Raw genomic sequence first — 20,553 nt, forward strand, 5'->3', positions numbered from 1 at the left:
TGCACAAAGCCACATTCCTGAAGGTAGCTGCTGAGTGATTGAAGTACAAAAGTGGTTTGCAACCCATATTTAGCAGTGGCTCTTTTGAAAATTGATACACCATTTGATTAGGCCACTTGATACCTTTAACTCTCTCCTTTTATTTTAATGTTGGCATTAAACACCAACATTTTTATCTCTAATGGGCTTCTCTTCAACATTTTAATCTTGTTTTCAAATAGTAGTTACTTGCTTTAGAAACACACATTTAACATAAATTTATGGTATTTCCCAAACAGATTCTTTCCCATATTAGTCTGGATTGTTGACAAAAAAAAATTAATAATCAATCTAAGAAAGAAATGGTAAATTTTACTCGAGCCAAACTGAAGATTATAACCCAGTGGATATCCTCTCAGAGAGCTCTGGGAACTGTTCTGAAGAGGCAAGGGGGATGGTCAGTTTATATGTGATTCTGGCGAAGGGGCTATGTGCACTCAAGCACACATCTTGGTAGAAGGTCGCTGCTGGCCGTGAGGAGCAAACATCTTAGTTCATGGTTTTCTAAGCATGGGAAGATGGAAGAAACCGGGTTCATAAACTTTTCCCCTGAAAATATCTATCTGAGGGCCAGGCTGTCAGTTTTCCCAGAGCACAGAGTGCCTCGTCCTGATCCTCACCCTGAGCTCCTTTCGGGTGTAATGGAGCTCAGTAGCCGCAGTACCTAATGACTTGATGGTGGGCAACATTCTTTATTTTACAACCCCTTGCCTTTCGGTCTTAATTTTGACCAAGGTTTGGGAGGCATTTCATAACCAATTTGTCCCATGGTGCTAAGAATGCTCATCCCCAGGTCAAGCGAGGATTTCGTTGACAGGCCACTCTGCTGTTACTGCACAGTTAACAGTAGCCAGAACCTCTGGACCATCGGTCTTACTAGTCTGTTACGGTCCACGAAGTGGTTCCCTCTTGTTGCTTCGTCCTGTATCTAGAGTTACACTATTATAATCACTATCTTATAGAACTATATATTCAATCGATTGTTTCAAGTTGCCTAAATCATCAATTTTATCTGAGGCTCAGTCACACATTTGGTATTGCAAGAAACAATAATCTTGTAAAATAGGCGGAATATAAGTAATATAGCTAGTAGCATGAATAAAGTCATAAATATTAAGGAACTTCCATTAGGTGCAGCCCAGTATCTCCCCAGGTCAACTGACCAGTCTGCTCTGCACCAATCACTGTCTTTAAGGAAAATGATGTACTGGCATTGTACATTAAATTCACCAAAGACATCTGCATGTACAAGGTTATTGTGACCCTTCACAGGATTGAGAAAGGGATGTTGTCTTCAAAGGAATGACATGGCTGGCACCAGAAGGAGAAAAACTGATCTTCATGGTTGGGCAGGTATTTCTGCCATTAAGGAAGTCTCATTGACATAAAATGCAGATGCATAATGCGTTACAGGGGAGGGAGGAGGCCCAAACGAGCAGAAGAAAAAATTTATGTTTACATTTTTCTCGTCTTAAAATGCGAACTTTCATTTCACCAGTGTTTTCAAATGATTTTTTTAGACAAGCAATAATTATAAAGCATTTTTCTTATAAAGCAAACAATGGTCCCAATTTAAAAGTCAGAGTTGTTGTATCCCTAAGCTCACCTAGTAAATACAGAGCATCTCATTTTCCACAATCACTTAGTGAGAGCCTGAGAAAGTGATTTCAAGGGAAGTAATTTCCTAAAAAAATGATCGCTCCTAAGGTTTAGGGACATCACCACCTCGAATTTCCCACAGCTACTGTTCATCTTCTTTTCCTAACAAAATTTTCCAGCGGATATTCCCAATAAAATCTAAGGCAGTTTTCTGCCTTCTCTTGACCCAAATAGCTGGATTCTTTCTCTCGCCAGAGTTCCCTCTCAGATGATTCATTCTGCTTTAAAGGCAGATCAGTTATTTTTAGAGAGAATTTTACAGTTGTTGTTGCTGCAATTATTGAAGGGTCTTAAAAGATTAAGTTAGAGGGCAGGTAGTGGACAGCGATCAATACAACTAATATTCTTTCATCAATTTTGCCAAAGGCAATTTTTAAAAAAGTGGAAATACAGAAAAAGTAGCAGAGTGTAGTTTCAGATGACCATGTTGCATTTATAAGTTAAATCCTAGCAAAAATCATCCAAAAGCAATTCATGAAAATTCACCCAAAAGAAGATAAAGCGGAGGAAACTTTCTTCCCTCAGTAAAAGTTCATAAGTGCTATCAAATAGTAATACTTTATAAAAAACCCCTATTCAAGTTGAGCTGAAAAGTGCTGGATGTTTCATAAGTGCTTATTAGCTTATAAGGCCTTGGGGTATCTGACGTGTGAATTTACCAAAGCCACTTGCAAGCAAAAGTCAGCATCATAAAAAGGAACGAAGCAGAGCTGCACCTGTAGTGACGTGGAGAGATCTCTCCATGTGGTAGGGGAGTAGCAGAGTAATGCAGAAAGATACCACTTGCATAAACGGGGAAAAGCCCCCCTGAAATTATATTTGCACAGACACGTTTATGTATGAAAATGCATTTCTGAAAATCTACAAGTGTACACCCCAAGATATTAAAGCAGCTAGCTCTAAGGAGCTAAGTGGGATTGGGAGGGGGAACTAGCTCCTCTTATTTAAGTATTTACATATTACTTACATTGCTTCAGAATGGAACATACATTCACGTATTAGTTGAGAAATTAAGTAAATTCATTGCGTCTGGGTAGATGGACAAAGCTGTCCTGTACATTCAGTTCATTTCTTAATTTACCATTTGAGAAATTTCTGGGATGCTATTTAACAGGATTCTATCTTTTTACTTTTTGAAAGAGAACATCTCCAGTAAGTGTGTAAGAGGTAGGCAGGAGAAATCGGGCTGGAGTGGGCAGGCTGGTTTTACCAGCCAGTTATCTACAGACTGCCTAGCTGCTCTTCACCCGAAACCATGCTTGTAATTATCCCGAAGCAAACTATCCGGGGTTTTCCCCACCATTCAGTTGGGTCCCAGGCAAGCACCATTGGTCCAAGCCATAGGACTGCTGGTTTAGCTCCCTGCGTGAGAATTCTGAAAACATGCTTTAGTTGCACTTGATTATTAACCCTGCTTCTCTCTGTTCTTTGGAGAACCAACATTTTCATTGCTCTATTGCAGCAGTCTGTGTAATCTGCTCCATGAACAGAAGGTAAGGTATCTCAATTTCTTAGTACAGCGAGCACAACCTCTTACATTAAAGCAAAGGATAAAACTGGGTTGGTACTTGCAAATAACCGAATTCCAGGGAGCCAGCCGGTTTCCACAGTCTCACATTGGCAGTGGAGAGGCCAAAAGGATGTCTTTGGCAAAAAAAAAAAAAAAAAAAATCTTAAAGCTATCTCCCACTCCACTGCTGGCATTAAAAAGGAAGAAAACCCACAGGAATGCTCTTCATATAGGTACAAGAAAACCTCTTATCAGTCTAAATAGGGCTGTCCTTAGAATTACAAGATACTTTTTATTTTTTTAAGTAGTCATTCAAGTTTTACATAAAGGCTCATACCAAAGGGTTTGAAGATAAATCAAAGCACAAAGCCTTTATTAAACTGCAGATTATGAATAATAAACCCAATGGTAATCACTGGGGGCAGATGTACGTAGAAATGCAATTTATAAAATTTTCAAGGCAAACAATTGACATCTTTGGAGAAATCGTTAGCTTAAAAAAAAAATAAAAAAAGCTTCCAGGTGTGCAATTCATTCACAGCATTGGTAACTGGTGCCCAGTGATATGACCTCAGGAAATGTCGAGATTTCATAAATCATTTGTATCAAATCTCTTTTTTCTGGTAAATTCCTTAGTGCCTCTGCAGCGGTAACTAGACAAGATTGGAAAGCTTTCAAGATGATTCAAACCTCCAGCACCTCACAGGAGTCCGCATTTCTTAACACAGAAGGCAATGCTAATCAAAGAAGGAAATAAATAAAAAGGTTATTTAAAACAAACATTGGGTTATTACACTTCTAAACATATGTATCTATGTATATTCCACTAAAAAATGTTTATCTCAACAGTCCTTCACATTTCATGTCCAGTAACGGCACTGGCTGTCACCTAACTTTTCCGCTTTTAACGACCATAAGATGGTGCTTTTTAGTACTGAGTACAGTGTGAAGTCTTTGATATTTGCAACAAGTCGTTGAATTGTTTTAGGATCACATGACTTTCAAAAGACTTTTTTAAAAAAAGTGACTGAAAACTTTTAAAATGAGAGAGAGGGATCTTAAATTTCGGAGATTAAGTTTAGGTACAAAGAGACATACTGTAAGTTGCAACCAAATAAAAGGTAATATGAAATGATTTAGGGAACAGCTGTGAATTGCAAGAACCCAAGTGGAAAGGCGAAGATACACTTAAACTCAAAAAATGTGGCTGATAACCTAAAATCTCACTCTTTTTAAAAGGTATGGCTGACAAATCCATGAGACAGGGACTAAATCTTACCAAGCGTTAGGGAACACTTCTCCTAGGCCTGTTTCTTCTCTTCCCACTCACCCGGCCAGGGGGGTAACTACCAGCCTGTTTACTTCATAACCTCTTATTACCACAGCATCTGTAAGGTACAGCACTACTCCTAACAAATCCATCCAGACCGTTTGCTTAGTGGAGACCTTCCCTGTAATCAGGCCACGTAGAAGTTGTTGCAGTGAAAAGTAGCCACAGCTGTGTGGACCCAAGAGGACTTAAATTAAAATGCAAAATTAAGATGATGTGCAAACACCAATAAACACATGCGCTGCGCTGACATACACAAAACAGGAGAACACCTGACTTCCGTGTTAGTACCTGTTCTTACTCACATAGCTAACGTTGCTCTCAGTAAATCCAGAAGATACCTCGTTTATAGGCATCAAAGGGGGATACGCTGTCTCCAGCTCTCTGGTTTAACCTCTTTCTTAAAGTGTTACCTCCTTCAGGCTAGTAGACTAGGCTAAATTTACTAAGGCACATGCTCAAGTAGAAAAAAGGAAGAGCCAAATACTGAAAAAATTAAAAACAAAAAACCAACCTGACATGGGTAAAACAAACATTAGCACATTTGCAGTTTATTACCTAAAAACCATCCTTAAGTATTTAACTCTGGAGATCAAATAGATCAGCGGACTTTAAAAGCGATTCCTCAGATTAATCATTTTGTCAGCATTCAACTTATACAGATATTTAGTTCACTAACTTTGATGGAAAAAAAAGTTGCTTACGGTGTAAAGTCAAGACAGCTCAAAAGAAGATGGTTGAGAAAAAGGCTTCTGGGTTATGTAGAGTTTACAGGTCATGCAAATAACCTCTGTGGTAAAATGTGGCTTGTTTCTTAGTTATGTTAAATATCAAGTAGCATATTAAAATCTGTTCTTTAACGTTTAGCCTGCCCATAAATGTTGTGACAAAATGGCAGGCAGTTAAAGCGTCCTGAGGTCTGGAAGCCGAGGCGAGAAGACACTGCTTCCGAGGACTCGCCTATACTTCTGTCCCCACTTCAATGCTACCTTGTTCTTACATATTTCACTAGACGAGCTATGTCCATGATGAAAATCAGGGTAAAGAGAACTATTAAATATAACTTTCCTACTCAATGAAGTTCAACAGCATCATTTATAGAATGTTTTGCTCGCAAAACACTTTATGAGAATGTTGCTTTTCACTAATTCAGTTTAATGAGAGCAAAAACTGATGAGCATAAACTCTTCTGTTATTTTTAATATTTTAATATCGATCACAGCAAAATTGGGAATAACTTTTTATACTTTACCATTTAATGTTTGAAAAGTTAATTGAGAAGCAACTAATTTCCTATCAACATTCCTAGTTAGTGACTGAAACACTAAGAAATCAATAGGATTTAATAACTGAAGGAACTGATCAGTTTCAAACTGCATAGATCAATATTAAGTTGAGAAGATGCATCACGAACAGTAAAAAAATATCAGCAAAACTTATCAATAATACCCAATAATGGTGATTTCTAGGGATTTCTACAGAGCCACCTAGATAAGTACACCCTAGTCCCTGGGGAGGTCTTTGCAATGAATGTATGTCACAGAATAGGGTCCTGCAGCTCTGAGCAGTCATACTGTCCTGTGACTCACCTATAGGTCAGAAACCCCAAACACTTAACCATGGGTTAAAGCAAACACAGTGCACACTTACCATGTGGGGGGAGGGGATGAAAAGCAAACACATGGAGATATAAGACTCCAGAGGAAAAAGACTAAAAAAAATGCTCTCCCTACCGCACATGTTTTGTTCTGTGAAGACTTTATCCACGAATTATCTGGAGCCAAAGCAAATAACCTAAATATTAATGAGAAACTCAAAATACCAGTAAAGGTAAAACACTCAGAACAGGACAAAAATATAATATGATCAACTGTTGAAGACCAGAGGGCAACTACATGTAAAACCAGTAGATCTCACAGATCAAAGCTAGATTTGAAAACCATAACACAACATCTCCAAACAAATCAAAGACACTAAAAACCGGGCACCTTCACAGACACCTTAAAACTTGGAGGAAAAAATGCATTTACCTTTATCATCAAAGCATAACCACACAGGTTCTGTGCTGACACCTCTTCGACCCATCAGCACCTCTAAGAAAGTTTATTATCACTTTTTTAAGGAGTTTCCACACCAACCAGGTACACATACATGACCGCCAGAGAAATGCCATCACAGTGAGGCAGAATTTGTAAAATCCCACTCTACAAGTACTAGCAAAGGAAGGTTATGATTCATGGATATGGATGGACTACAATATTTAAATGACACATTTCTGACATAGCCACAAAATCTTTATAAAGTATTAAAACTCAAAAAAGAAAAAAGACAGGAGTCAAATACAGAGATGAAATGTACAAAACAAATGAGCAGGCAAACTAAAAGTTCTTGAAAGTATTTTACTTCAGATTGAAAAATGAACAGCTTTCACACTGTTCATTGCAAGATACACAGTATTCACGAATACAATGCTGGTCATTTGAGGAAATGTACACACCTCAATTTCTCCTTCATGCTTTTTCTTTTAGAAAGATACTGTTTACCAAAAAGAAACGTCAAAATACAGGAAAAACTATTTTCCCAATAAATTTACGAATACCTAAGATTCCCAATGGAATCAAGATTATCTTCCCGCTACCACCACCTTAATATAATCACATGCTTATTGGAACACTAATGTCTGTACCCTAAGGGCACATTTACTTTCAACAATGAGGGTGATTCTTTAAAACAAAAACCAAAACTTCAGTGTGGTAAATGTAACATGGATCTCTGTAGGTATTAAGTGTCTGAAATAGGCAACTAATACTGGATTTAATATTACTTTATAAATAATTGTTCCCTTAGCAGTAAACATAAGTCTACACATTCCACAATAGTCCTAGAAAATAAATACGGTGATTACGCACAACATGTTATGACAAACTAGTTTCAAAAAACAAAAGCTCAACGTCTTGATAAAAATTCTGATCAGAATAAAATGTGACTTCTAAAATTTAAAACATCATCAAAATAACATCACATTTAAAATCTTCCACGGTTTACACAAGTATTATGAATTTCCAGTTTTGGAACACATTTTTCTGTTGTGAATTAAAATACGAACAGATTGAAAACTGTTAATTTTAGTGATGACACCAGTTTTGGTCTTACTTCAGCATTATTTTCTTTAAAAAACTTGCACTAAGTGTCCATTAGTGGTCTGACTGGTCTTCAGTATTTCATAAATGTATATAAAAGAAATTCCTAAAAGCCAATAGTACTTTATATGTATACATATAAAAAAGAATCTCATCTCAGAAACGGCTGTAATTAACAGAGCCACACACACTGATGCTAAACATAAGAGCGTTCACCTTGAAAGAAAGCATTTTTCAGAAATGCCTCTTACATTCTATTAAATATTCCCAACTGAGTTTCAAACTCAACATGTGATGAATAACAGAATACATCTCATTTGCACTCAAAGCTGACCACAACCAAAATTTACAGTTGATTGAAACAAGCCAATGTTTAAAAAAGTTTTAATTAAAGATAACAATTCCATGAAAGGAGAGGATAAAGAATGGGATGACAAGAAGTATTTGGTCTTAATAAGGCAATACAAAATAGATCCATTATCAAAGACCATTTAATTTTTAAAGATCAACAATACCAAAAGCATAAAGTGGAGTATAAGAAAATAGTTTTTTTTATAAGTATGATTTAATTAAAGCTGTTTACAGTTATTCTGTCCCACAGTAGGTAAGCATGAATTTAAAAAAGAATAAGAGATGAGGAAAACAAGCACACGCAGCACACAGGGTTAGAGGAGCAGCATGCAAAGTCTGTGGAACTCGAGGTTTTACTGCAACAGGAATGGGACCAGACGCGGGTGGCCTTTTTTTTCCCTATTAGGAAGGAAAAAAAAAAAAAAAAAGACTGCAAAGGAAACAAACACAAAGTCATGTAATTGCCCATTGGCCAAGATGACAGCACTATAGAAAACAGTCGCAAGTTAATTCTTAGAGATGACTAGAGATTTTTCAGTGTTTACACAAAAGTACATAGTACATTTTTTTTTTTTACAAAATAAAATAAATGTCATTTGCCACCATAACCTTTTCTTTAGAGAGGAAAATTTTTTTTGCAGCAGGTCACAAGGGTTCTATTAAGTCATTTCAATGCTGAGGAAACAAACTGAGTAATAGAACTAATCACTTCCCTATAGATGGATGTTAAGATGACAATTCAGATTATTTTTCAAACTAATCCTGAGAAAAATCTGTTTACAATTTAAACAGTAATGTTATGTAAAAAGTATTAACAAATCCACTATTACAAATATCAATTTCCTATATGGTCATCTATATATACACACAATAAAATGGTAAATATATGCAAAAATATTAAAAAAAAAAACATGCACAGATCACTTTCCCCTTTGGAATCTGGACTTCCTATAAGACACCTGTGTTTTCCTTCCCCACCCCGTCCTCTGAAATTGTTTTCTGTTTCTATCACCCTACCCACACTGAATACTACTCCCTAAACTCTGCATAAAGCCAATGAGAAATAGATTTATTTTACATTCAAGCTTTAAATCTTAAAATGACCCTGTTGTAGCATATGACTTATCAAATGAGCAGCCTCTTTTTTTTTTTCCCCTTTTTTGCTTGCTTTTTGTTTTTGTAGTTGTCAGTCTTCATGATCCATTCCGTGGCGAGCTGGGAAAAAACGCAGTTGCTAAATCAACGTCTGAACAGTGTAAGGCTCCCGAATGTCTCCCAGGAGTCCCTATCCAACTGTCCTGAGCATGAGATCATTGCACACAGAAGACAGTCCATCGTACAACGCCGACTATCTACAAAGGTCTGAGAGGGGGGCGTCCCTCTTGTGTTTCCTCTTTTTGCCATGGTAATACTGATTATTGGATTTGCCTTGATGTTGTTTGTTTGTCATCAAGGAACCATGGCTTGTTTGGGTTGTACCTTGGAAGCCTTTGCTGGAAGACCGAAAGAGCCTTGCTGATCCATGCTGCAGAGAAGGAAAGCGGTCAAAAAGATATCAGTATCGCGGAGTCAACAGAGCACTCGCTAAGACCTGACTCGGGGGGCTCTCATAACTAGGAAAATGCTGACTTACCTAGCAGGCAGAGAACGATGCTACAGGGGTTAACCCTCTAAAATGCTTACACTATTTTTTCATGGAAATATTGAAAAACGCAGACCACTTCTTCCATTAAGAAGCCTTGCCTTCTTAACAGAGAATATAAAATGTGAAACTTTTCTTAAGGAACCTATCAGATGATACACCGCCTGATAAATGGCGTCACTGGAAGAAGCTCTGAGACAGGCAGGTGTGCTGCCAGGTCAGGGGTCATCACGGCTGGCTGGCCTTTCCTGCTCGCACCTGTCATTCTGGCTGCCATTTCTCAGTGAGTCAGTGTGCGGTGCTCATGACTAAGGCTGTACAGAGTGGATTCTGTGAGTCGAGTCAGGCGTAACAGTCATCCCTACTGCCAAGGGGCCTTCCCCGGGGTCCCCGAGGTCCTGGGAGAAGGTGTGGTGGCCTCACACTGGAGCCCCATGTGAAATGGCTTCTTCCCGTCATTTTGATTCATTACTCATGATTAACACAATTTTTGGCAAGTGAAAAACTTACAGTAGAGTATCTCTGTGGTCTTTTTAAGTCAAAGCTAAAGCTAATCAGCTGACATGGCTGAGTGCTGTCTGACCATTTTCAACACAGGCAACTAGGTATTTAATATTAAAATATAAAAAAGAATACGTACACAACACTATGAGGAGGTCATGCAAAAGCTTTATGTGAGTTTACTTCAAGTTCAACTGAACTTTTTTATAACTTGAAGCAATTTTTTTCATGCTGAAATTGTAATAAGGTGGGTTGGCTGGGACATCTTATAAGGACCAAGTCATCAGATTCCCACAAAAGTTTTATGTTACAATAGTGTCTCACAAAGGTCTTCAGGACATCCTATTACAAGAAACACTGTCATGCTTTGGAACCTCTTAGAACAAACTACATCTTTTTCTTTAACCTAGAGCTTTCTTCAAACCCATAACATGCAGGTATATGTATGTTTGTATGTGTATGTACGAACAAAACTCTAAACCTTCTATATTGAATACTAACAATGAAAAACACAAATTCCACACACCTGGGATTTGTTGGTGCTGCTGGATGTGTTAGTGGTCTGGGTGCTCTGCATTTTCCCGACTGCCTGAGAGGACTCCAGGGACACATCTTGCGACCCTACTCGATTCCCAGTGGACGGACGGCAGAGCAGCTGTTTCGGAGTTTTGCAGGGTGTCGCATCGGAATCCTAACACAAGTCACATGAGTTATAACGTGATGCAGTAATAATTTAGATATTCAACACTAAGAAAGGAAAAGAGCTTCAGCTAAGCACTCTCTGGACTAAGTTTAAACATTTGGGAGTTAAAGGGAACACACCCCGGAATTTATAAAATTAACTGCTTAAGTCTTCCTCCAAACATTTAAAGTAGCTTATTTTATCAGAGGGTTTCTGTTCATTGTTAAATCCATTGCCCACGCCTGACCTTGTTAATCGGCCTTGAAGGAGCTCATGGAGGTCCAAGTTTATCTGCATTTTTAATTACAGAAAATGAACCATGGTATAATGGAAAAAGCATGGTAAAGAGTGAGGGCATAGGCCCCAGGCCCTGATTCAATGTCTTCAATCAAATATAATACAATCAGTTTAAGAGGCTCAATCTCTGAGAGTCTGCAATAGCAAATCAGCACTCCCTCCAACCACACACCGTGTGGACAGGGACTTCCCTCCCCAGAGACACTGGGCTGAGCCCCACCTGCTTCTGGGCTGCTTGGGCCTTGGCTGCTGCTCTCTCCTCAGGTGTATCCTTTGCTCTCACACTCCACCCAGCATCTCAGAGACACACTCTTAGTCCCTAATGCTCCCCTTCAAGGCCGTCTCTGCTTCCGCCCCAATGCGTTTGTGACATCCAGCCCAGCATTCTGTCCCCCATAGTTCCGCTCTCTGAACCAAGATGGCACGCAGGTAGATTCTGCACGTGAGGATTTATGACTCCATTATGATAAATGGTCGTCATCAACAACATAGAATTATGTCTCTTCCATGTTGAGGTTATTTTATGTCAGACACTCAATAAAATCAAAATTCAAATAACAGGTAAGTCCATTTTAGATGTCGATTTTAAATTAGCTCAAAATTAACCCTGATGAGGATAAGTACCTACAAGGTATAACTGAAGCTAAAAATTTAACCAGGATAAGACAGAGAGTAGGTTTGGCATGGTCAGGGCATGGGGGAAGGGAAGAATGGTTGGGGACTGCTAATAGATTTCCTTGTGGAGTGATGGAAATCTCCTGCAATTAGATGGTGGTGACCATATGGTTGTATAATATTGTGAATATACTAAAAACACTTGAGCTGTACATTTTAAAATGCTGAACAAAAGAGTGTATATCTCACTTAAATGAAGTTCTGGAATAGATAAAACTAATCTATTGTATTAGAAAATCGTAATAGTGGTTACCTCTGAGGGTAAGATTGGGGATTGACTAGAAAACATCACGAGGAAGCTCTCTGGGGTGATAGTAACATTCTATGTCTTGTTAGGATCTGGGGTCACATATGTGTATGCATTTGTTAAAATCTGGTAAACGTACAATCAAGATTTCCTTATATGTCAATTTTATAGCAAAAGAAGAACACTGGACAAATACTGAACTCTGGTTAATGATGAGCACACTACAGTACTTTGCAGGAAGTGTGCTGATGTCTGCAATACTTTGAAATGTACCAAAGAATAAGAAGAATGGATGCATGGGTGGCCAGCTGTGTGATAAGCAAGTAAAATGGTAATGGTGGAGTCTAGCGGTGGTGTATGCGAATGGTCACTAAAATTCTTTTACTTTTGCTGTATGCTTCAAATTTTGAATACAACGTTACAGTCATTAAAATTACTAAAATTTCCCAGGAACAAGTAAGAAAACAAGTTAGCTCTAGCTCTCTAGACAATTACCCCAACAACAGACGCCCTAAGGGTCTAGGTTTAGAAAGCCACATCATCATACTTACGACATCACTAGAGCTGGACTGCGTGGCAGAAGAGGAAGACACTGGACCTGATGAAGAGTTTGAAGAGTGTTTACTAAGAGACTCCGAAGCTTTACTTCTACATTTTCCAAGGGCTTCATTTTCTTCAGATAGATTATTATTACATTTATCTAACTGCTGAGAATCTACTATCAAGGTAACACCATTTCCTGAAAGAGTGGCAAAAGATTGGAAAACGTTTCTTCCCGTTAAGCACACACAACACAGAAAAGCCTCTAATACTCAGTCAATCGATCAATGAAAAACTCTTACCATTGCACGAAGGCTCAGGCCTATTCTGCAAGCCCCACTGCTTTGATATCCAATCTCTATACGTGGCAACTTCGTCCGTTACTCTAATTATTCTACCTAATATGCTGCATGTGTTTAAAAAAAAGAGGGGAGGCACAATTAATTTGAAGATAAGAAACCATAACCAATTTTGACCCAATGAGCTGATTTTAGTTCAATTTTTACCTCTCCGTCTCATTGTTGGGATAGTACTTTGCTATTGGCGATACAGCATGACTCAAAACAACGTAGGCATAATCAAAGGCCTGTTTCACTTGCATGGCCCCATATGAACTCCTTCCAACATCATTACCTTTAAAAGAAATGTATACATAAGATAGTAAAATTCACCATTACTTAATATGAACTAAACGTTCACAGACCCTCTCCTGGGAGAGCAAGAGCGACCGCCAGCCTGCTAGAGCTGCACTCAGAACCTGAGCTGTCAGTAGGCCCTGCGGCTCCCCAGGCTCTGAACGTGGGTATCACACATAAGTATGTTATTACAGCAGACAAACTGCCTAAGTGTCTTCTGGCCCAAAAGGGACTGTCTCATACACAGTCATGCAAATAAAAGAACTAACTGCCTGTTCTCTCCTAAGAGTGAAACCAAGCTAAATTAGAAATATCTATTTTTTGCTTGTTAGCTATATAAATATCTTCTACACTTAAATTATAAGCTCTGAGGAAGCAAGGACCATCTCGCTGAAAAATCTGTGTGTCCTTTACATAGAGGAGGCACCCAATGAACATTTCCTCAATGAATAAACACACAGGACTGTTAATGCTTATAAGATGGCTCATTAAGCCAGCAAAGGGCTCCTGAACAGCCACTCTCTCTCTTAACTCCCTTTCCTTATTCATTTTTAAAGTCAAAACATTAAAGCAAATGACTCAAAGCATTTCCACTGAAGTCTGATAACAGAGAATCTAAATATTTTACAATTATATCAGGAAAAAAAATATTGGCTAGAAAAACTAAGACACGAACAAGCAAACAGCTTCATGTAAACACGAAAGGAATTCATTTTCTGCTCACTTTCAAGCCGACATAAAGCTGGAAAAAGCACAAGAACACTATGCAAAATTAAAGAGGAATGAAGCGGCCCCAAAGGAAAATCAGCTGTCTCTTTCTCTCGTGAATTCTGAGATATATCAGTGCACTCACTGCCTCTATGGGCTGCAGAATCCTCACTTGAAACCCTGGCTGACCACTGGTTAGAATCAGGACCAGTGAGGACTCAAGAAAGAAGAAAAATGGCCACCAAATTGAATGTGCACAAACTCACCCAAATAGCTAGTACCAATTTTCTTTTGCCTTTAAGAGTCAAATGGATTCTACTCCCAACTTCTCTAGAAGTATATAACATGTTTTTATGGTGTGTATGTGTGTTTACGTTCATGTGTTTCCTTATAAAATAGTTCGATGAAAACAGGATGACTACAATTAGAAGTTAATCCTTAATTTTTCATTTTTCATCATCATTTAAAGTATAACATGGTGACTGATAATGCCCTTTTCTTTGAATGCCCACAAATTTACCTAAATTCAATACCTGGTTGTAAGGGATCTTCAATATAAAGCATTGATGGCCTGTAGCCATCCAGCATATTTTTCTGTACTTCATCTTTGGCCACATAGGAACCACCATCCTTTATCCGGATGCCGGTCTTTAAATAATTGAAGTGTCGTCCATATAATTCAAAAAATTCTATTAAGAGAACACCATAGTTCGTGTTGGGGATGCAAGCGTCTTCCCTGGGATGTAACTGAAAGGAGAAGAAAAAAGTTTTATTGGACTTTCTCTACGTTATCAAGGTCACCACAGGCTAACAGCAACAGGAACAGTACTTCCATCAGAGACAACACTGAAGCCCTGTGGGTGTGGAACTGGTGCAGGACAACTTATAAGGCTGAATTTTACAGCTTCCCTAGGATGCTGGCAGGGCGGGCTTGGCCCAGCCTCAGGGAAGTCATTCTGATTCACGAGCGGAGTCAGCAGCTGGCGACAATACACTCCATAACTATGCTCGGTGATGGTATTAAGACTTCTAACTTATCTCAGACAGAAAGTCTCAATTCCAGCTAAACTTACAAGATTAGTTACTTAGAAGACATTCTCATTTTTGGTATTTATATTACTATCATACTGATGGAAACCACACCATACCTTTGCAAATTAAAATTTGTAGTGAAAAGTCTCAAAAATACTAGAACACATAGGATTAAAGACAAACAAAAAATATTCTTTCCTAGGGATTTTAAAATACTTGCTAAATTATAAAAAGGTACCCAGTTTAATGGGAAAAGTAATAAGCAAGTAAGGGAATCATTGGTTTAGAGCTTGATTTAAATTTTTTCCAAAATGATTCTCGACTGATTTATTAAAAAAAAAAAATTCAGTGTGCAAAGCATGGTATAATCATACAACTTACCTGAAGGAAACTGACTGCCATTAAAAAGAGACTATAAGAACCAATTCCACCTGTAAATACTTCATTAAGGTCCCTCTGTAATAAGAACTGTTTCAATACTAAAACCAAGTATGGCAATACAGGATATTTCTGAAAAAGAAAATCACATGTTCAGTGAAATCCTACATCAGCAACAGCTCTAAGCATTAACAGCACAATGGTCTCTAAGAATAAGCTGGTCCTTACACTACAAACTTCGGTGGAGATGCATAAAATACTTAGTTTCCTATTTTTAAAAGCAAGCTATAAAAAAGTAAGCTACAAGTAATTCAGGATTTTCTCCTCACATCTAAACTCTAAAACATGTAGTTGTAAGTAACAGCCCCCAAGCACTCAGTACGGGACAGAAAACACCGGCAGTACTCACTGACGGCCATCACCGGGTAATATTCAATTGTAAACAGGTAAAACACACAGTCCAGGGCAATGTCTCAACTCTTCAAGCGCCGAATCGGGATTTTAAAGAATCACGTTTTGTAGGTGGCACTCCACCAGGCAGACCAGGGTCCTTCAGATGACCCTGCACAGCCCGGGGGCGGGAGCGCTCGTGTCTGCAGCCTCCCGCGCAGGCAGGCGAGCCCACAGACCCACCTTCCGTGCTTCACAAACAAGGGTGAAAAGGTCCACGCTAGCAACTGTGGACGGCGTGGGTCCATCTTTCACTCACACACGTACTCCTTAAGTCGCTCCACAAGCCAGGCCCTCGGCCAGGGACACAGGTAAACAAAGCAGGTACAAACACCTGGAAAGGAGTCTTAACAGCCGCTGCCGGGGGTAGCAGAATTACTAGTGATTTCTACTCTTTTCTTGACACTTACACAATGAAAACAAACTGCTTCCACAAGAAAGAAAGAAGCTTATACTTTTGCAAATATGTCAGAGTAAGCAAGTATGAGAAACAAAAATGTGGAGAAATAATCATTTGTAAACATTACAGTTAAAGTCAGAAATAGTTTCTTTACATCCTCTGACCCAGAAATTCCACTTCTAGGATCCTTCCTACAAACAATTCATTAGCGTAAAGGAAGATGTAGGCATGGAAGGATGCCCACCAAGTACTTTTTGTAACAGCAAAAGACCCTGGAAGTGCTGCACAAAGCCTGACACAACCTAACAAAGGTCAACCGTGCAGTCAATGAAAAGGATGAGGGAAACCTGTCTACGCCAATACGAAAAAACTTCCAAAATGTTAAGTTAAAAAAAAAACTATAGACCATGTGTATATAGTGTGCTATTGCTTTTGCTGAAAATTTCAAGAAGAGGATAAACAAGCAAAGAAAAAGGTTGATGATGGTAAATCCTGTAAAGCTGATCTAAGCATATAAGGTATAAGGGTGACGTGCTTTTCACTTCCTTTTTAAATTGGTAAATTTTTACCATGCATACTATTCTCAATTTTTAAAAAAATGTTTAATTTCTGGTAAAAAGAAAATTTACACACACCCAATACCTCCAAAAGAGTGGGATTACGGATAATATTTCTTTTCTTGTTCTGTTTTTCTGTATTGTGCACGTTTATACAAGAATGTAATGTTTACCACACGACGAAACAGTTAAAATTTTTTTCTTATATAAAAAGAAGAAGGTAACTCAAAGAGCTGCTAAAGAAAAAAATTGTGCAGAGAAAAGATGTTCCACATAAACCAAAGCAGTTCACAGCTTTGGTTCAGGGAGAGAAAAGCTGATGCATCAAGCATGTGAAGTGTTCTGAAGATGATGCTGACCAATTCTCCCCTATCCTGGGAGAAAACAGAACAAGCGGAAACAGATGCAAACCACTCCAAGATAAAGTAAGGACACCTGCAGGGCCTATCTTACAGGTGAAGCCTGGAAGAGGCTCCCTGAAGAGGGGCTTAATCTGCACTCTTGGAGACTGAAAGGAGACACGAATCAACTGTGCAGCAGGACTCAGCCCTAGTCTCCCTAAGAGGAAGGATCTAGAGCAGAGTTCTTCAAAAGCTTCCTCAACCCTTAACTCTTATTGAGGTCACATTATAAATTACTGATTATTACAAGCAGATTCAAGGAAAGTAAAACCATTGCACTGAAAAGAAGCACTTGTCTGTAATGCAAATACAAAAATAGTTTAGCCAAGTATCTCAGACCACCACCACAAGGGAATCTCAAAACACAGCTCTATTTCTAATAGTTTTCACTGAATAAACGCTATAAATTCTCTGACCTTGGTAAAATCTTTGATGAGGTCAGCTGCTCTCACGCCATTCTGTACATTAAAGCTGATATCAACTTTCACTTCGGTAAAAGAATCTGTTAATTTAATAATAGGTACCTAGGAAGAGAAGAAAAATAAAATTTAAATACTTTCACCAAATTAAAATGACAAAATCAGAGAATGGAAGGTTACCAGACTTACAGTCTTGACTTCCTCATGAGGACAGTAAAACACTGAGTGTTCTGAATCCTATGTACCACAGTGAACTTGGCTTTCTAGATACTTTACGTTACATACTTAGCATTTAACCTCTTACAATATATTTTGTAATTTCTTTTGATAAAGAATTTTGAAATCAGGTAACAGAAACCTTTCTTAACATTATCTACTTTGGAACAGTTTCCAACTCAAGAAGATCAAGAATTATGAATGTCAGTTCATAGCACCAAGCTGTTTCCAATAAGGGAACTGCTAGTCCCACACAGTAGTTCACTGGCATTATTGGTCAGCTTTGCAAATAGCCCAAGAAAACAACAGAAGAACTGAAAAAATAAGAATTACTCTAAAATGAAAAATGATAGAATGATTTAACGAGATATCAGGAATTCATAAATAAAAAAAAAAAGCCCTATTTGCATCATGCATTAGAAGACTCAGGCCAGCAAACTCCATGTACAGAACTGGATTTCCAAACTAACAGCTTTTAATAAAAAACACAAGTTGTTTTGCTCTAATAAAACCTAATATGCAAAAAATCCAAACTTCTAAAATATTTTATTTATTTCCAGAATGAGCTTCCACAAAAAAAATTTTAATGCCCATTCCATTAGTTAAAATATGATTTGATTTACAAAATTTCAATTATATACAATTTTTCAAGGATACAAAATATGACAGAATAGAAAAGCAGTATCTTCTATGTAACTATAAACTTTTTAATAGATATATATTAAAAAACTATCAGGAGTATTATGTATGATAAAATTAAGTAACATTTTTTAAAGAAATGTGTAACCAGAACAATTTGTCTCACAAACGAAACTTTTTATGTTCAAACACTACGATCATTAACAAAAGGAAAGATCATTCACTCATAATATGACTGTGTTCACCAAAATTAAGTTTCAATTTTACAAGTTTCATGCATAAGTAATTAGAGAGTTTAAGATGAAACACTGAAGCACTTACAGTTGCTTTGTCTAGAACTTTCACCGAATCCTCATCTGCAACCTTATGCTTCCGAAGAGCCTCTTCCAGGGTCCAGAGGGGCAGATTCTCCCACTTCCCAAACACCACAAGATCGATGTCACTGAACACAGAGCACACACAAGAGGTGTTTAAAGAAGCAATAGACTGTACTTACTTGAACTTACATTCAGGCTACAGACTGCAAGTTAGTACCATGAAAACCTATTTCTCACCCTGCCCAAGGAAGACTGAATGTGTTGGTGAGGACTGTTTTTCAGAGGGGAAGTGGAGGTTGGTGATTTTAACAACCTCCTCCTTCTCGTAGTCATTTCACGGGTGATGCTGAAAGAAGTAAAACCTCAGAAACACCAGTTAATGTTTCCTGTGCATAAGGTCTTCCGGTACTAAAAAACTTAAGACCTTGCAAGTGAATGAGATTAACTGTGACTTAGATTATTAAGTATAAAAAGCAAGATGCTGGCAGTGTATCTAGTATGCTACTATCTGTGTAAAAAGGGAAGAAAACATACATTTCCTTTTATATGCATATAGTATTTCTGGAAGAATAAGCAGGAACTAACTGGTAACAGTGGCTCCTCCAAGGAGAGAAACTGGGGACAGAGGTGGGATCTAGACTTTTCACTGTAATTATTTTTGTGCCCTTTTCAAATCTGAAATAGGTAAAGGCACTACTTGTTCATAAAATTTAATTACATTTTTAGAAAGAATGACTCAGGGTTTTGCTGAAGCTCAGAATCTAAATAAGAAAAAATATTAATGAACTCAAAGTTTAATATTTTATGGCTTTTGTGGGCCTAGGGCAGCCATGGGAAGAATGGAAATTGCTGGGACCCATCCACTTTAACTCATTTTAAGTTTGAGTAAAGTAGATCGAATTAAACTCAAATGAAAAACATAATGGATGTCTACAGTTAATCATGCTGTACTGTGCACTTAAACATTTATTAAGAGGGTAAGTCTCATGTTGAGTGCTCTTCCCACAATAAAAACAAAATCAAAACAGGATGAAATGTTTTGGCTTTGTAAAGACCATAGCATTTCAATTTTTAGAGACAGGTATTCACCCCTCAAGGAAGCCTTCCCACTCCCCAAAAGGGCCCCCAACACACACACCCCACCCTCACACTCAGCTATGGGTCAGACTGAAATAAACAAGGGGCCTGAAAAGATCACGACTTTCCTGAAAGAAGAGTTTGCACCTGCACCTCTGGGCCAGAAGGCTGGAACAGGAGCTAACAGCATGAGTTTTTAATAAAAAATGAGAGACCTGGCATTCCAGAGTATACAAAGTTCTACAGTTTAATCAGGTGTTTTGCCGTAATATTACATTAACATCTGTGTTAGTGGGTTAAGTTATGGGATTGAACAGTTCTCTGCAGTGATATTCTACATCAAAGTAATTTAAATAAAATATAGGTAAGTGAATTTTTCTCTCATAAATCTGTTTTGTTTCTACTCTTAACACATTCAACAGTCAAAATGAATACACTCTAGAAAAATGCACAATCCCCTGAAAGCTTCATAAATGTACTAACCTAGTAGGTAAATACAGGCCAGTTTTAAAACTTCCAAATATCTGGACCTGAAATAGAAAGAATTATTATATTAAAATATCAGATGATAAGCCACCAAGCTATGGAGAAATGTGGGGGTTTGCTACCCTCTACTGGTATATTTTAGTACTACAAGAGCATTTTTTTCCTCTAACACCCCGCTTTCACGAGGTGGGATCCTGTATCTCACAAGCAGACATTTGGAATATG

General features: G+C 38.0%; 1 protein-coding gene across 2 annotated transcripts in view; it reads right to left on the reverse strand.

Annotated features, from left to right (window-relative positions):
• Positions 1-6,917: 6,917 nt before the first annotated feature.
• TENT4B (terminal nucleotidyltransferase 4B) overlaps positions 6,918-20,553 on the reverse strand; it is a 57,441-nt gene continuing 43,805 nt past the window's right edge. The window contains exons 3-12 of one of the 2 annotated variants that reach the window (XM_064489185.1): positions 20,326-20,372; positions 18,770-18,890; positions 17,591-17,698; positions 15,370-15,498; positions 14,490-14,703; positions 13,120-13,246; positions 12,916-13,019; positions 12,625-12,671; positions 10,699-10,863; positions 6,918-9,554 (exon numbers count right to left, since the gene is read on the reverse strand). In XM_064489185.1, coding sequence (XP_064345255.1) covers positions 9,378-9,554; positions 10,699-10,863; positions 12,625-12,671; positions 12,916-13,019; positions 13,120-13,246; positions 14,490-14,703; positions 15,370-15,498; positions 17,591-17,698; positions 18,770-18,890; positions 20,326-20,372 — 1,239 coding nt within the window. In that variant the 3' untranslated portion in view covers positions 6,918-9,377. Of the gene's footprint in view, positions 9,555-10,698; positions 10,864-12,624; positions 12,813-12,915; positions 13,020-13,119; positions 13,247-14,489; positions 14,704-15,369; positions 15,499-17,590; positions 17,699-18,769; positions 18,891-20,325; positions 20,373-20,553 lie in introns of both variants that reach the window. The other variant, XM_010990087.3, reaches the window with a different exon arrangement.

Source organism: Camelus dromedarius, chromosome 9, assembly GCF_036321535.1.
Source record: "Camelus dromedarius isolate mCamDro1 chromosome 9, mCamDro1.pat, whole genome shotgun sequence".
Lineage (NCBI taxonomy): Eukaryota > Metazoa > Chordata > Mammalia > Artiodactyla > Camelidae > Camelus > Camelus dromedarius.